This window comes from Nerophis ophidion, linkage group LG21 (genome assembly GCF_033978795.1).
Source record: "Nerophis ophidion isolate RoL-2023_Sa linkage group LG21, RoL_Noph_v1.0, whole genome shotgun sequence".
Classification (NCBI taxonomy): domain Eukaryota; kingdom Metazoa; phylum Chordata; class Actinopteri; order Syngnathiformes; family Syngnathidae; genus Nerophis; species Nerophis ophidion.
The window spans coordinates 5,511,873-5,527,993 of record NC_084631.1 but is presented as its reverse complement, the minus strand read 5'-3'; the positions used below and the strand labels follow the sequence as shown (position 1 = coordinate 5,527,993).

The window sequence follows — 16,121 nt, the reverse complement described above, 5'->3', positions numbered from 1 at the left end:
GATCACAATTAAACACAAAAGTCATTTTCAATATACTCACCCCTAGATATCTAGAAATATTCATATTCTCTTCATGTCATATTATGCTCCTTCCAGTCCTGTTGTTTTTAGTTGAGAGTTTTTATCCAATCAGAATTCAGCTAGCTTATGTTGTCATGCTCTACCAAATCTGCCCGGAGGCCTTCAGAATCAACAATGAGGGCATCAAAACTATGAATGAACACATGTGGAGTTATGTACTTAACAAAAAAAAAGGGAAATAACTGAAAACATGTTTAATATTGTAGTGTTTACAAAATAGCCACCCTTTGCTCTGATTATTGTTTTGCACACTCTTGGCATTCTCTTAATGAGCTGCAAGAGTTAGCCACCTGAAATGGTTTTCACTTCACAGGTGTCATAGTTTTGATGCCTTCAGTGGCAATACTACTATGTAAATTAAATAGTCATGAAAATAAAGAAAAGGGTTTGAGAAGGTTTGTCCAAACTTTTGACCTGTACTGCATATATATATATATATATATATATATATATATATATATATATATATATATATATATGTGTGTGTGTGTGTATGTATATACTGTATGTATTCGGGTTGTACCAAAGGTATACCGGTATTAATATGATACCTCAATACTAATTAATCATTTTCGGTACGATACCAGCACCCCCCGCGTGGATGGTAGCCATCCACAAGCTTCTGGTTTAATGTTGGACCACTCCTCTTGACAAAATTGATGCAGTTCAGCTAAATTTGTTGGTTTTCTGACATGGACTTGTTTCTTCAGCATTGTCCACACGTTTAAGTCAGGACTTTGGGAAGGCCATTCTAAAACCTTAATTCTTGCATGATTTAGCCATTCCTTTACCACTATTGACATGTGTTTGGGGTCATTGTCCTGTTTGAACACCCAACTGCACCCAAGACCCAACCTCCAGGCTGATGATTTTAGGTTGTCCTGAAGAATTTGGAGGTAATCCTCCTTTTTCATTGTTCCATTTACTCTCTGTAAAGCACCAGTTCCATTGGCAGCAAAACAGGCCCAAAGCATAATACTACCACCACCATGCTTGACGGTAGGCATGGTGTTCATGGGATTAAACGTCTCACCTTTTCTCCTCCAAACATATTGCTGGGTATTGTGGCAAAACAGCTCATTTTTTTGTCTCATCTGACATCACGTGGACACAGATAAGACCTTCTGGAGGAAAGTTTATTGAAATTTATTTTTTAAACTTGGGACTAATCCGGCCTGCGGGCCGTAGTTTGGTGACCAATGTGTTAGAGCAGGGGTCCCCAAAGTTTTTGACTTGGGGGCCGTTTTTTTCATATATATATATATATATATATATATATATATATATATATAGTGCGATGATGTCACGTTATCAATGGGAAAATGCATTTTTAGACAATATGATTTGCCTGAGCGGCTAGAAGACAGAGTAACTAGCGGTACAAAATGGATTAGAAAGGACAGATTAAAAAAATTAATAATTGAAAAAAAAAAAAAAACTTTTGTCAGGTTCAAACACTGATGACATCTATTAAACAAGACAAAAGGCAAAGAATCAAACAGAGACAGAATTAAATTTGGACTCAGATCTGAGGAAAGACGTGGCCGCTGTACTCTGTACAGTCCTGCACCACGCTCTGCCCCAATATCGTACTCCACATTTATTTGACTTTCTCCCCCCTCCTTCCCACAGCTGCTTCCTCAGGGAAGTGGGTCGTAAACAGCGTTGCCTTCGGTTACCGAACAGTTTGAAGAGATTTTGTCAAATAGTTCAAAAAGAGTTCCATAAAATAGTTCAAAGAGAGTCCCATAAAATAGTTGAAAGAGAGTCCCATAAAATAGTTGAAAATGAGTTCCATAAAATAGTTCAAAGAGAGTTCCATAAAATACTTCAAAAAGAGTTCGTAAAATACTTCAAAAAGAGTTCTTCTGGAATCTGTCTGCTTGAAAGTCCCAGTGTCTTCTTGTCAGGAAGAAAATGTAATACCTTTTTTTTTTTCTTGGGATTTCCCTTTGGCCGGATTTTGGACGCTAGTTTGGGACGCCTGATTTAAATATTTATCAAATATAAACATCCATCCCTTTTCTACCGCTTGTCACTTTCAGGGTGCGGGGGGGGTACTAGAGCAGCTGAGATTGGCAAATGTTAACATTGGAAGTCAAATAAATGTGTAAGTAGTTTAAATTATTTGGCTTTATATTTTTATGCAGTTTAATAACACTTCATGGAAATCGGTGGTGTTTCTCAAACCAAGCGACAAATCCTTTTTTTTTTTTACCAGTTTGATTTTATTTTAGCACAAAGTTGGACAAATCTGACAGGCGGTGATGGTTTGAAATGTGAAACTGTGAGCATATTAAATAGAGCAAATGCGCTTTAATACAATACCAAATAAAAAAAAGACTATTTACATAATATCTCCCAACCCTGGAAGTAGTGGGTAGTGCATTCCTGTTGGAGCCCCGATGGGCGTGGTCTCCGGGCCTGGACGTGGGCTCGCAAAAATCCACCTCAGTCCTCGTGGTTCTCGTCGTCTCTGTGTTTGCGTGCGAAGAAGCCGAGCTGAGGGAAATAGACAACCGGTCACACTCTGAACTTTGACTTCTTGAACTTGAAGAGAGGAGCTCAAATACCTTCCACAGGATGAAGATGATGAGGGCCAGCAGCAGCAGACCACCGATGATGCTGCCGATCAGAATCCACAGTGAGATGGGAATGGCTCTTCCCTTCAGGACCTCCAGTACAGTCTAAGGACAGGGAGACATGTTAGACCAGGCGTGTCCATTTGTGGCCCCCAGCTAATTTGTTAATGGCACCGGGCCCATTCGAAAAAATACTATAATAAAAATGTAAAACATTAAAGAGTGTAATAAAAGAGTAAACAGTGACATGTAACAAGAAAAAGTTGCAATGCGGACTGTTATTGAGCTGATGAAGGCTCCGATTACTTCACTAAAACAATTTCACTATCAAATATTTTGGGGGGCTAATATTGCATATTTTGTGCCAAACAAAGTTTTCTTTCACAAAAAGGGCATCAAACAAAATAATATGAAAAAAATTATAAAATCTTATAATCAAGAGATCTACAGACTTCAGCGTTAAAAGTAAAAACATATAAATATACATTTGGCTTATTTTCAACATTTATTCCTTTTTTTATTGTCATTAATTATTGACTTATTCAGGGTTCCAATTACTTCACGTCAAATATTCCAGACACGCTACCAAACGAGCTAGCTCGTTTGGTAGCGTGGCCGTGCCAGCAACTTGAGGGTTGCAGGTTCGATTCCCACTTCCATCCTAGTCACTGCCGTTGTGTCCTTGGGCAAGACAAGACACTTTACCCACCTGCTCCCAGTGCCACCCACACTGGTTTATATGTAACTTAGATATTGGGTTTCACTATGTAAAGCGCTTTGAGTCACTCGAGAAAAGCGCTATATAAATATAATTCACTTCACACTTCACTTCAGCGTTAAAAGTAAAAAACCATAACTATACATTTGGCTTATTTTCAACATTTATTCCTTTTTTTTATTGTTATAAATTATTGACTTATTCAGGGTTCCAATTATTTCACGTCAAATATTCCAGACACTCTACCAAACGAGCTATGGGGCGGCATAGCTCGTTTGGTAGCGTGGCCGTGCCAGCAACTTGAGGGATGCAGGTTCGATTCCCGCTTCCATCCTAGTCACTGCCGTTGTGTCCTTGGGCAAGACACTTTACCCACCTGCTCCCAGTGCCACCCACACTGCTTTAAATGTAACTTAGATATTGGGTTTCACTATGTAAAGCGCTTTGAGTCACTCGAGAAAAGCGCTATATAAATATAATTCACTTCACACTTCACTTCAGCGTTAAAAGTAAAAAAACATAAATATACATTTGGCTTATTTTCAACATTTATTCCTTGAGGGTTGCAGGTTCGATTCCCGCTTCCATCCTAGTCACTGCCGTTGTGTCCTTCGGCAAGACACTTTACCCACCTGCTCCCAGTGCCACCCACACTGGTTTAAATGTAACTTAGATATTGGGTTTCACTATGTAAAGCGCTTTGAGTCATTTGAGAAAAGCGCTATATAAATATAACTCACTTCACTTCACTATGTTCTGTTGACCTTTGGACTCTTTAAGTTCCAGTTTTTTCACTCCCTGTTTTGTCACCATGACAACCAATCAGTTCACCTGTCCTCACAACTCCCGCACCTGTTTTCAATCACCACATCACTATTTAAGCCTGTCATTTTCTGTTGGTCGTCCTGGCGTCACTGTGACCTTTTCTTGCTCTCATGCCTTGCCTTAGTTTCGTGCTTCATGCCATGCCGAGGAAGTTTTGTTTGATTTATGTTCATACTCAGTTTATACATTAGTTTTGTTCCTTAGCCCAAGTTGTGCCTCCGCTGTGAGCGCTTTTTGTTTGTATCTTTTTTTAGTTAAAATGAAATCATGTTTTTACTTTAACTCCACGTAGATATTGGGTTTCACTATGTAAAGCGCTTTGAGTCACTAGAGAAAAGCGCTATATAAATATAATTCACTTCACACTTCACTTCAGCGTTAAAAGTAAAAAACCATAAATATACATTTGGCTTATTTTCAACATTTATTCCTTTTTTTATTGTTATGAATTATTGACCTATTTAGGGTTCCAATTACTTCACGTCAAATATTCCACTTTGGGGGAAAATGTTGCATAGTTTGTGTGTTTGCCATATGAATAAGGGTTTTGACATAAAGGCCATAAACATCCATCCATCCATTTTCTACCGTGGGGCGGTATAGCTCGGTTGGTAGAGTGGCCATGCCAGCAACTTGAGGGTTGCAGGTTCGATTCCCGCTTCCGCCATCCTAGTCACTGCCGTTGTGTCCTTGGGCAAGACACTTTACCCACCTGCTCCCAGTGCCACCCACACTGCTTTAAATGTAACTTAGATATTGGGTTAAAGCGCTTTGAGTCACTCGAGAAAAGCGCTATATAAATATAATTCACTTCACACTTCACTTCAGCGTTAAAAGTAAAAAAACATAAATATACATTTGGCTTATTTTCAACATTTATTCCTTTTTTTATTGTTATGAATTATTGACCTATTTAGGGTTCCAATTACTTAATGTCAAATATTCCACTTTGAAATATTTTGGGGGAAAATGTTGCGTAGTTTGTGTGTTTGCCATATAAATAAGGGTTTTGACATAAAGGCCATAAACATCCATCCATCCATTTTCTACCGCTTATTCCCTTTTGGGGTGGCGGGGGGCGCTGGCGCCTATCTCAGCTACAATCGGGCAGAAGGCGGGGTACACCCTGGACAAGTCGCCACCTCATCGCAGGGCCAACACAGATAGACAGACAACATTCACACTCTAGGGCCAACAAAATAAAATAAAAAATGTTATAACAACAGACAGACCTGAAGTTGATCTTGAGATTCAAGCATTAAATGAAAAAAATAACTTATTTCTAACATTTTTATGACTGAGACCCTTCCGGACCAAACTTGAGGAAAGCCATAAAGGTAAAAAAAACAACTATTGTATTGCTTTTAAAAAGGGAAAATATCAAAATGCCCCCCGCATGCTTTGATTTTTCAGTCTGCGACCCTCAGTGAAAAAGTTTGGACACCCCTGTATCAGACGGCTGAGAACTGAATGGATGGAGGGCTTCGTACTGACCTCTCTCCACACTGTTCCTGTTCCCAGAGTGATGAGGTTGGTTTCTTGGGGTGCAATCTGATACGTGCTGATTATCCTTGCCGACTTATATTTGGCCTGCGGACAAAAAGGAGGAAAAACAAAAAAGTTGGATTGACTAAAAAGATGCTACTTCTTTCCTGCTTTTAATTCATCCATCCATCCATCCATTTTCTACCGCTTATTCCCTTTCGGGGTCGCGGGGGGCGCTGGCGCCTATCTCAGCTACAATCGGGCGGAAGGCGGGGTACACCCTGGACAAGTCGCCACCTCATCATAACGGTCATAATGTTTTGTATTCATCAAATACAAAACCCAAAACCAGTGAAGTTGGCACGTTGTGTAAATGGTAAATAAAAACAGAATACAATGATTTGCAAATTATTAATCAACTTATATTCAATTAAATAGACTGCAAAGACAAGATATTTAAAGTTCAAACTGGAAAACTATGCTTCTGCAAATATTAGCTCATTTGGAATTTGATACCTGCAACATGTTTCCAAAAAGCTGGCACAAGTGGCAAAAAAGACTGGGAAAGTTGAGGAATGCTCATCAAACCCTTATATGGAACATCCCACAGGTGAACAGGCTAATTGGGAGCAGGTGGGTGCCATGATTGGGAATAAAAGCAACTTCCATGAAATGCTCAGTCATTCACAAACAAGGATGGAGCGAGGGTCACCACTTTGTGAACAAATGCGTGAGCAAATCATCCAACAGTTTAAGAATAACATTTCTCAACCAGCTATTGCAAGGAATTTAGGGATTTCACCATCTACGGTCCGTAACATCATCAAAAACTTCAGAGAATCTGGAGAAATCACTGCACGTAATGTTGAATGCCTGTGACCTTGAATCCTTAAAAAAGTGACATCAGTGTGTAAAGGATATCACCACATGGGTTCAGGAACACTTCAGAAAACCACTGTCAGTAACTACGGTTGGTCGCTACATCTGTAAGTGCAAGTTAAAACTCTACTATGCAAAGCAAAAGCCATTTATCAACAACACCCAGAAACGCTGCCGGCTTCACTGGGCCCGAGCTCATCTAAGATGGACTGATGAAAAGTGGAAAAGTGTTCCGTGGTCTGATATTTCATTGTTTTTGAAAACTGTGGACATCGTGTTCTCTGGAACAAAGAGGAAAAGAACCATCCGGATTGTTCTAGGTGCAAAGTTCAAAAGCCAGCATGGTATGAGGGTGTATTAGTGCCCAAGACATGGGTAACTTACACATCTGTGAAGGCACCATTATTGCTGAAAGGTACATACAGGTTTTGGAACAACATATGTTGCCATCCAAACTACGGTATCATGGACGCCCCTGCTTATTTCAGCAAGACAATGCCAAGCCACATTCTGCACATGTTACAACAGCATGGCTTCATAGTAAAATAGTGTGGGTACTAGACTGGCCCGCCTGTAGTCCAGACCTGTCTCCCATTGAAAATGTGTGACGCAGTAAGAAGCCTAAAATACCACAACGGAGACCCCGGACTGTTGAACAACTTAAGCTGTACATCAAGCAAGAAGTGGAAATAATTCCACCTGAAAAGCTTCAAAAATTGCTCTCTTTAGTTCCCAAACGTTTACTGAGTGTTGTTAAAAGGAAAGGCCATGTAACACAGTGATAAAAATGCCCCTGTGCCATTGTTTTCTAAGTTAATAAATTGTTTAAAACAAAAAAAGTTTCTCAGTTTAAACATTAAATATCTTGTATTTGCAGTTTATTCAATTGAATATAAGTTGAAAAGGATTTACAAATCATTGTATTCTGTTTTTATTTACCGTTTACACAACGTGCCAACTTCACTGGTTTTGGGTTTTGTACTTTCACTGAAAATGTGTGCCATTGTTTGTGCCGTGGCGCCATCTTTTGAACGAGTTCGCTCACTGCAGGTGCTGTGAGGTGAACGTCTTCAGTATTTCCTTCTGTTTAATGCTTTAAACCGGAAGTACAAGTGCCGTTCCGTTTTCTAATCATCCATAGCGTTTCTACCCGTATGGATTCTTCATTCATCACTCCCAGCAAGGTTCGTACCTTTTACAATATAACTATAACATATCTTACTTACTAAAGTGTCCCATGTGTGATGTCTGTAGGAGTGTTTTCATGCGTATTTGTACCTGCTATTGTAATGTATTTCTTCATTTGCCTTAGCTAATATGCTAATTGTATTAGTATTATTAACTTACAAAGGCATTCTTTTTGTATTGTTTCAGTTTTGTAAATTCACCAAAACGCCACTGTGGACTTATTGAGTGGCGATGACTTCTGTTTTGTTTGATCAGCCGTTTTACTGCCGTGTTACAGACACCGTTTGGAAACAACGGAGGTATGTGGATAAACAGTTACACAACCTTTCCGTGTAAATAACTCATTTCACAAGGTATATATCTGCACCGGTGTGCGCAATAGTCGGGAAAATACAGTTTTATGCATGCCAGCCCATTAGTATAATGATACTTTGTGAATAAATATGAGGCGCAAATTGATAATTTTTCAGAATAAAAGCATCTTGACAATATAGTAGTACCTTTGTTTTTGCACAATGCTTACTTTTCATATAATGCGTTTTTTTAATGGAAAATTTGCCAAAAATATGTTTGATTTTTCATATATTGTCATCTGTTATTGTTTGTCTAACAGCACACAACTAAAAATGTGTATGGTTAGGACTTTATCGATACCAAATATCGATATTGCTTATCGATACCGGTATTTATGATTTGTAATTGGTGTAAATCAGTGCTTCTCAATGATATTATTATTGTTGCGCCCCCCCACTCTCCACCGTAACTATAAATGGTATCATCTGTCTATAAACTTGTTAGAAGTTTAAGTTGCAGAACCTTATCCTTAACATCGAAAAAAAACAATAAAAGAAAGAAAAACATTAACTTACAACAAAGAATTAGCATTTGTCAGGCATGCCCCTGACAGTTAGGTTGTGTTTTAGTTTTTCCTCTGCGTTGGTTTTGTTTTGGTTCTGTTTCCTGTTTGTCTCCCTGAGTGCTGTGTCCCCTCAGCTGTGGCCGATTGGCACCTGGCCACACCTGGTGTCAATCAGCCAGATATTATTTAAACCTGCTTTGTCCTCCACTCGGTCTTGGAGTATTGTCGTGTCGTTTCGTTGTATGCCGTAAGCTATAAGCTATTCACTGGATCCTGACTCCTGTTCCTGCTTCCTGGTGCGTGTTTTCCTTTTCTTATTTTTGAACATTAAAACCATGTTTTCCTGCTCAATGCCTGCCACCATCTCTGCATGTTGGGGTCCGTCAACAACAAACTGTGACAGCATTGTTTTTTAGTCCGTAGCAGATTGGGTAAATAAAAAAGAAATCCTTTAATCTATAACCATTTGACTAACTTGAACCATTTCATACTTCGAACATTTTCTTTTAAAACTAAATAAATATTAATACATTAAAATGATTCAGCAACATTAACTCAGGAACAATAAATAAAAAAAATAACCTACAAATTTGTTCTGATGTTTTTTTTTAATGGCTACAATGGTCACATTTTGTAGTGCAGAGCTTTTCGAAGCGGGGTTTGAAGCAGGATACTGATAAAGCATGCTTCGCGAGTTTTTTTTTTTTTTTTGATTGATTGAAACTTTTATGAGTAGATTGCACAGTACAGTACATAATCCGTACAATTGACCACTAAATGGTTTTTCGACTTGTTTAAGTCGGGGTCCACGTTAATCAATTCAGGTCACATATTTGACATGTGTTACTAATTTTTGTGTGGTGTTGCCTCCTTATTTGTCATTATTCCACGCTGATTGTCAGATCCTACCGATACTGATAGTCTTGTCATTTGTCCAGAATCTTAAGGGTCCCCCTGGACTGACCCATTCAGGAACCGTCCATCCAGCCATCCATTTCCTACCCCTTCTATCTCAGTTGCTTTTGGGCGGATGGCGGCGTACACCCTGGCCAAGTCACCACCTCATCACAGGTGAAAGGGACCCCCTTGAAAAATGAAATGCTAGACCTCAAGGGGATATTGGTGTTGTTGATAAATGGCTTTCGCTTTGCTTAGTAGAGTTTTAACATGCACTTACAGATCTAGCGACGAACTGTAGTTACTGACAGTGCTTTTCTGAAATGTTCCTGAGCCCATGTGGTGATATCCTTTACACAGAATGTAGTTTTTTTATGCAGTATAGCCTGAGGGATCCAAGGTCACGGGCATTCAATGTTACGTGCAGTGATTTATCCAGATTCTCTGAACTTTTTGATGATATTACAGACCTTAGATGGTGAAATCCCTAAATTCCTTGCGATAGATTGTTGAGAAATATTTTCCTTAAAAAAAAAATTTAAGTATACAGCCCTACACACGACTAGTCTGTTTTCCAGCGTATTCATTCCTCACGTCCCATGCCTTGGTGAATCACAGTCTGCGTACGTTTTTTCTAAATTCATCACGACTCCAAAATAATCCACCAAGGGGCCACAAAAAAGTTGCGAGTGCCAGCGATTTGCCTAAAGCAAATTCTTAAATTCAATAGTTTTTTCACTTTTTTCAAATTAAAGCTCTCCCCTCTGACGTTAAGTGATTCTAAAAGTTTATGTAGCCATTTCATTTGTAGTGTATTTGTATTTCACCTTGTTTTCTGCGTGCGAAACAATACATTTTTTCTGTAAAATGTTGTCCAAATATTTTAAATAGATTCATGCAAATGACATTTCATTATACAGTAGTAAAATTGATCAGGATTCTGCAAACCTTTTTGGAACGAGGATACCAATGAACACGATGGAGCCATGCTACACTTCTTTGTCGTGCATACTGTTGTGTTCTGACCAGATCTTCTGCCAGTCATATATTTTAATCCAAAGCTTTAGGAGACCAAATCTATGCACGACGCATTCAAATCGCATCGCCCTAGTTGATCTGCTAATACTACCAAAGTTTCGCCTTTTACCCTCTCTCACTCGCCCCCTCATCCTCCTTTCCCCCTCCTCTAGAGCGAATTCCCATATCTGTTCTCCTTCTAAGCCTGGGACATTTGAGATAAGAAGGGTGTTACTGTTGCTAGTTACATTCCAAGCTTCAAGGTCTACGTACGCCCAACACTCAGCTGTTTTAAAATATGACTTTGATATAAAAAGATATCTATCTCCGTCAATACCTATGAGGAAGCAGTGCCTTGGGAATCTGGTGCTGGACTCTCCAAATTCAGGGGCTGAGGTAGTTAAAAAAACTCTTATTTGGAACGGCCCCGGTGGTGGGTGAGATCCGCCTGGAGTTCTTTAAGACTCTAGATGTTGTTTTAGTTGACAAACTCTGCAACATTGCGTTGACATCGGAAACGGCACCTCTAGATTGGCAGACCGGGGGTGGTGGTTCCTCTCTTTAAGAGGGTGTGTTCCAACTAGTGGGGTCACACTCCTCAGCCCTCTCGTTTAAAGTCTATTCAAGTCTACGCCGGAAACTCGAATTGTGGAATCAGGAGGAGCAGTGTGGTTTTCGTCCTGGTCTTGGAACTGTGGACCAGCTCTTTACTCTGGGCATGGTCATCAAGGGTGCACGGGAGTTTGCTCAACCAGTCTACATGCTATGTGGACTTAGTGTGCTTTTCCTGTCCCTGGGGAAGAGGTCCTGTGGGGAGAGCTTAGAGTATGGGGTATTGGCCCGTCTGACTGTGTATAATGGGTGTCAGACCTTGGTCCACATTGCTGGCAGAAAGTCTATCGGTTTCCAATTAAAGGGTTGCCCTTCGTCACTGGTTCTGTTCACAACTTTCATGGACTGAATTTCTAGAGGCGGTCAGGGTGTTGAGGTGATGCGGTTCAGTGGCTGCAGGATTAGGTCTCTGCTTTTGCAGATGATGTAGTCCTGATGGTCTAGCTTAGTGGCCTTGTGGTTAGAGTGTCCGCCCTGAGACTGGGAGGTTGTGAGTTCAAAGTCCAAGTCATACCAAACACTACAAAAATTAAAAAAAATGGGACCAATTGCCTCCCTGCTTGGCTCTCAGCATCAAGGGTTGGAATTGGGGGTTAAATCACTAAAATGATTCCCAAGCGTGGCACACGCTGCTGCTCACTGCTCCCCTCACCTCCCAGGGGGTGAACATGGGGATGGGTTAAATGCGGAGGACAAAATTCACCACACCCAGTGTGTGTGTGACAATCGTTTGGGACTTTGGACTTGGACTTCATCTTGTTAGGATCTTCAGCTTCTCGAGTGTGAAGCGACTGGGATGAGAATCAGCACTTCCAAGTTAGAGTCCATGGTTCTTGCCTGGAAAAGGGGTTGGGGATTAGTTCCTGCCCCAAGTAGAGGAGTTCAACTACCTCAAAGTCTTGTTCACGAGTGGATTAAGATCAGTGATGCAAATCCTATATCTGTCTTGTCATAGTGAAGAAGAAGCTGAGCCGGAAGGCAAAGTTCTCAATTTATTGGAGGACAAGATCACTTGTACGAGCGGCAGAAATTATTCCAATGTCGGGTGTCAGAGCTCTCCCTTAGACATAGTCCGAAAAGCTGTCTCATTCGGAAGGAGCTCAGAGCAAAGCCTATCTGACTCCACATCGAGCTTCTGGTCAGGATGCTTCCTGGACACCTTCCTGGGGAGGTCTTTTTACGGCATGTCCGACCACAGAGATGACCCAGGAGAGGCTATGGACAGAAACTCGTTTATTTCCATCATAGAAACGGAACTCGTACGTATACCGAGGACCTCCTGTATGTGTCTGCTAACCAGTCCGTGGTATACCCCGCCTTTTGCTCCACAAAGTCAGCCCACCGTCAGAGTTTGTTGTAGACGAACCCCGAGATGCAGAGAAGGACGGAGGCATTTTGCAGGAAAACATGATTTAATTTAAAACATCCATCCATCCATTTTCTACCGCTTATTCCCTTTCGGGGTCGCGGGGGGCGCTGGCGCCTATCTCAGCTACAATCGGGCGGAAGGCAGGGTACACCCTGGACAAGTCGCCACCTCATCGCAGACAACATTCACACACTAGGGCCAATTTAGTGTTGCCAATCAACCTATCCCCAGGTGCATGTCTTTGGAAGTGGGAGGAAGCCGGAGTACCCGGAGGGAACCCACGCATTCACGGGGAGAACATGCATACTCCACACAGAAAGATCCCCAGCCTGGATTTGAACCCAGGACTGCAGGAACTTTGTATTGTGAGGCAGATGCACTAACCCTTCTGCCACCGTGAAGCCCCTTGATTTAAAACACTAAGATAAAAACAAACAAAGGGTACAAACAAAAAGTGCGCACGTGGGCGGATAACAAACGAAAAGAGCTAGCATGGGAACTAGAAAATAAACGGAGCTTAGCATGGAAGCTAGCAAAAACAACAAGGCCTAACGTGGAGGCTAGCAGGTCTCGAGCAGGAAACCAAAGTCGTACATGAAATATGAAAACAAACTCGGAAGGAGGGAACAAAAGGCAGTAAGCTAAAAACCGCAATCAAATAAAGCTTACCTCAACGCTGCATTGACAAAACATGACACGACAGGTAGCAACGACAAGAGCGACATCGACATGACAATAATCCAGCACTGACTGGAAGACAAAGCAGGTACAAACAGGAGCGGGCTGATTGACACCAGGTGTGGCCAGGTGCCAATCAGCCGCAGCTGAGGGGAAACAAAGCACTCAGGGAGACAAACAGGAAGCTGAACCAAAATAAGAGTGCTGACAGGAAATACTAAACACACAGGAGGAAAAACTAAAACACAAACAAACTGTCAGTGGCAAGCCCGACACCCACCCATGACCCCTGAACACTAAGTGGAGCTTTAGTGCCTCACCTTTCGGAAAAAGTCATCATGGACTCTCCGGCTAAGGCGAATTACAGCAGCCTGTCCGTTGAGGAGCTGCTGGACTTGGCACGTCACCTCGATGCACCAGGACCTGCTGCAGTTCTTCAAGACGCAAATATTGTTAGCACTTTTTATCAGGACCAGTTAGCCGCTGGCACCGCCGGGCCACACCCACCAGGATGTCATTCTGCATCATGTCCTCGGGGTGCAGGGGGCGCACGTCTCTCTGGTGGTCCTTCAGCCGGGCCAGATCGCTGGTCACGCTGCAGTTCACGCCTGTCGCCTAGGCGACAACTTTGTGTGTCACAAACAAGACGCGAAAGAGGACAAGGACGGGGACTTACGTTGTGTGAAGAGACGTCAGTGACCGCCATGAAGACTCGGTCCCCTGCGGCCACGGAGGGCAGGAGCAGCCTGAGCTCCAGATTACTCACGGAGTAACAGCCCAGGTTCTGGATCTACAAAAAACCCCACAACCACGAGTTTTTTTGGTGTAAGGACACACGCATGGAGGTCTAGGATGCTTTACCTTAAAGTGCGTGTGGAACTCTGGTCCGATGGCTTCGGACATTGTCCTGGTTGGATGCACCTCGTATCGGTTCAAGTTGGAATCGCTGCAGTAGAAAAAAAAAGCGAATCACATGACCAAGAGAGGCTAATGCTAAAATGCTGATGTAGGTCTGGTTTAGTTTTTGCCTCATTCCTGTGAGAATCCTGCGTGTGACTGAGGCATTAAGAGTGGGGGTTGGGGAATGCATCCGTGTTCAACTGCAGTGTGCTCAAACAACCACCAGGTAGCATCTGTGAGCAGATAATACTGTTTCATACACTATATTGGCAAAAGTATTTGGCCACCTGCTTTGACTCACACATTAACTTGAAGTGCCATCCCATTCTTAACCCATAGGGTTCAATATGATGTGGGTCCACCTTTTGTAGCTTCAACTCTTCTGGGAATGCTGTCCACATTTATAGGAATTTTCCACCATTCTTCCAAAAGCGCATTGGTGAGGTCACACACTGATGTTGGTGGAGGAATCTTGGTTCTCAGTCTCCGTTCTAATTCGTCCCAAAAATGTTCTATCGGGTTAAGGTCAGGACTCTGTGCAAGCCAGTCAAGTTCTTCCACGCCAGACTCTGTCATCCATGTCTTTATGAACCTTGCTTTGTGCACTGGTGCACAGTCTAGATTGAAGAGGAAGGGGCCCACTTGGACTTGGTGATGAATACTTGCCAACCTTGAGACCTCCGAATTTAGGGGTTGGGGGTGTAGGTGTTGAGGTGGTGGTGGGGGTTAGCGGAGGGTGTACATATTTTCAAATATTTCTTATACACACATATATATATATATATATATATATATATATGTGTGTGTGTATATATGTGTGTGTGTATATATGTACATATATATAGGTATATATATAGGTATATATGTATGTATATATGTATGTATGTATATATATGTATGTATATATATATAGGTATATATATGTATGTATATATATGTATGTATGTATGTATATATGTGTGTATGTATATATATATAGGTATATATATGTATGTATGTATGTATATGTATATGTATGTATGTATATATAGGTATATATATGTATATATGTATGTATATATGTATATATATAGGTGTATGTATGTATGTATATATGTATATATATATATATATATAGGTATATATATGTATGTATGTATATATATATATATATATGTATGTATATATATTCAGTATATATATATATATATATATATGTATGTATATATTTATGTATACAATATATATATATATATAAAATGTACATTTAAGTCTCACCTTAAAACTAATTTGTATACTCTAGCCTTTAAATAGACCTCCTTTTTAGAACAGTTGATCTGCCGCTTCTTTTCTTTTTCTCCTCTGTCCCCCCCCCTCCCTTGTGGAGGGGGTCCGGTCCGATGACCATGGACGAAGTACTGGCTGTCCAGAGTCGAGACCCAGGATGGACCGCTCGCCTGTGTATCGTCTGGGGACATCTCTACGCTGCTGATCCGCCTCCGCTTGGGATGGTTTCCTGTGGACGGGACTCTCGCTGCTGTCTTGGATCCGCTTTGAACTGAACTCTCGCGGCTGTGTTGGAGCCACTATGGATTGAACCTTCACAGTATCATGTTAGACCCGCTCGACATCCATTGCTTTCGGTCCCCTAGAGGGGGGGGGGGTTGCCCACATCTGAGGTCCTCTCCAAGGTTTCTCATAGTCAGCATTGTCACTGGCGTCCCACTGGATGTGAATTCTCCCTGCCCACTGGGTGTGAGTTTTCCTTGCCCTTTTGTGGGTTCTTCCGAGGATGTCGTAGTCGTAATGATTTGTGCAGTCCTTTGAGACATTTGTGATTTGGGGCTATATAAATAAACATTGATTGATTGATATATAATAGTCTCCTTTTCAGGTGAGAGAGGACGCTAAAGGCAGTGCCTTTGAGGCACGACCCCTATGTTGTTGTCTGGGTGGAAATTGGGAGAAATTGTTGGCAAGTATGTGGTGATATATGGCTTAGATACAGCTGCCCGGCCATGGAAACCCATTCCACGAAGCTCTCTGCGTACT

At 41.4% G+C, this 16,121-nt stretch overlaps 1 protein-coding gene across 1 annotated transcript in view; it reads right to left on the bottom strand.

The window, feature by feature from the left end:
- Nucleotides 1-1,586: 1,586 nt before the first annotated feature.
- itga10 (integrin, alpha 10) overlaps nucleotides 1,587-16,121 on the bottom strand; it is a 151,553-nt gene continuing 137,018 nt past the window's right edge. Inside the window, exons 24-30 of the mRNA XM_061881663.1 lie at nucleotides 14,052-14,136; nucleotides 13,867-13,980; nucleotides 13,698-13,805; nucleotides 13,511-13,624; nucleotides 5,701-5,796; nucleotides 2,655-2,768; nucleotides 1,587-2,583 (exon numbers count right to left, since the gene is read on the bottom strand). Of these exons, the coding sequence (XP_061737647.1) occupies nucleotides 2,533-2,583; nucleotides 2,655-2,768; nucleotides 5,701-5,796; nucleotides 13,511-13,624; nucleotides 13,698-13,805; nucleotides 13,867-13,980; nucleotides 14,052-14,136 (682 nt within the window). The 3' untranslated portion in view covers nucleotides 1,587-2,532. The remainder of the gene's footprint in view (nucleotides 2,584-2,654; nucleotides 2,769-5,700; nucleotides 5,797-13,510; nucleotides 13,625-13,697; nucleotides 13,806-13,866; nucleotides 13,981-14,051; nucleotides 14,137-16,121) is intronic.